This window comes from Loa loa, assembly GCF_000183805.2.
Source record: "Loa loa unplaced genomic scaffold supercont3.3544, whole genome shotgun sequence".
Lineage (NCBI taxonomy): Eukaryota > Metazoa > Nematoda > Chromadorea > Rhabditida > Onchocercidae > Loa > Loa loa.
In genome coordinates, this window is record NW_018111722.1 from 1 (window position 1) to 977 (window position 977).

Consider the following 977-nt stretch of genomic DNA (forward strand, 5'->3'; position numbering starts at 1 on the left):
TGGGGATTGAAAATTTAAGACGAAGTTTTTCTGTATTTTGTCAAGCATGTCATATTTTAGTTTTAGGACCCATTTCAATCCTTTTTTTATCAAATATGTTATACACATGTCACTTAACTTTGGTTGAATGAATTATAAGGTTTCTAAATAATTTGCATTCATACACAGTATCTCAGCTGTATTTGGTATTTTGGAGTATTTATTGTAAAACTCCAGTGAGTAAGATGTTGTTACTGGATGAAACTTCATGCCCACTGTTTCGTTCTTCATCATCTTCGCTATTTTGTCCATGACTATTACCACCGGATTGTGTACTCTTTTGAGTGCGGATCTCTTCCTTCATACGTCGCATTTTTTCTTGTTTTCGAAATTTGGCTCGTCGATTCTGGAACCAAACCTGAAATTGAATTTAATGAATTAGTGAGAATGGTTGGAAATTACGATGACTTCAATGAAAATTGCGATGCTACTGTTGATTCATTTTGCACGAGTCAAATGAAGCTTTTTTCGGAAAACACTCTAATTTTTGAACATGCGAATGACATCGCTTTTTTCATCATTCCTCCTTAATGACTGGAAAGGAGTGAAAAAAAAATTTGTGACAGTCAACCTGTACTCGAGCTTCTGTCAGATCAATTCTCATTGCCAAATCTTCCCGAGTGTAAATATCAGGATAATGAGTTTCCAGGAATGCTCGTTCCAGTTCTTTCAGTTGTGCAGATGTGAATGTTGTTCGAATCCTACGCTGTTTCCTTCTTTCCATTGGATTGTTCCTACCACAAATGGCACCTTTAATTAATATTCCGCTTTCATGGATAATTAGTCGAGCTATAGAAATGCAATCTTTATTTATGAATTGCAACTATAAAAATTTCTTTTTTTTAACTTTTAAAAATTTGGTTTTTTTCCTTTCTTAAATGTAATTATCATATCTAAAGGATTAGTCAGTGATTCTCCACCTTTTTTTTTTTTTTTTT

The 977-nt window shown here is 33.3% G+C and overlaps 1 protein-coding gene across 1 annotated transcript; it reads right to left on the minus strand.

Annotated features, from left to right (window-relative positions):
• Positions 1-199: 199 nt before the first annotated feature.
• Positions 200-763, minus strand: LOAG_16001 (homeobox protein; the record flags this gene model as incomplete). The annotated part of the gene is made up of 2 exons (XM_003151489.2): positions 200-397; positions 611-763. 2 exons carry the CDS (start codon positions 761-763, stop codon positions 200-202), a joined length of 351 nt encoding a protein of 116 aa, XP_003151537.2.
• Between the last annotated feature and the right edge of the window lie 214 nt (positions 764-977).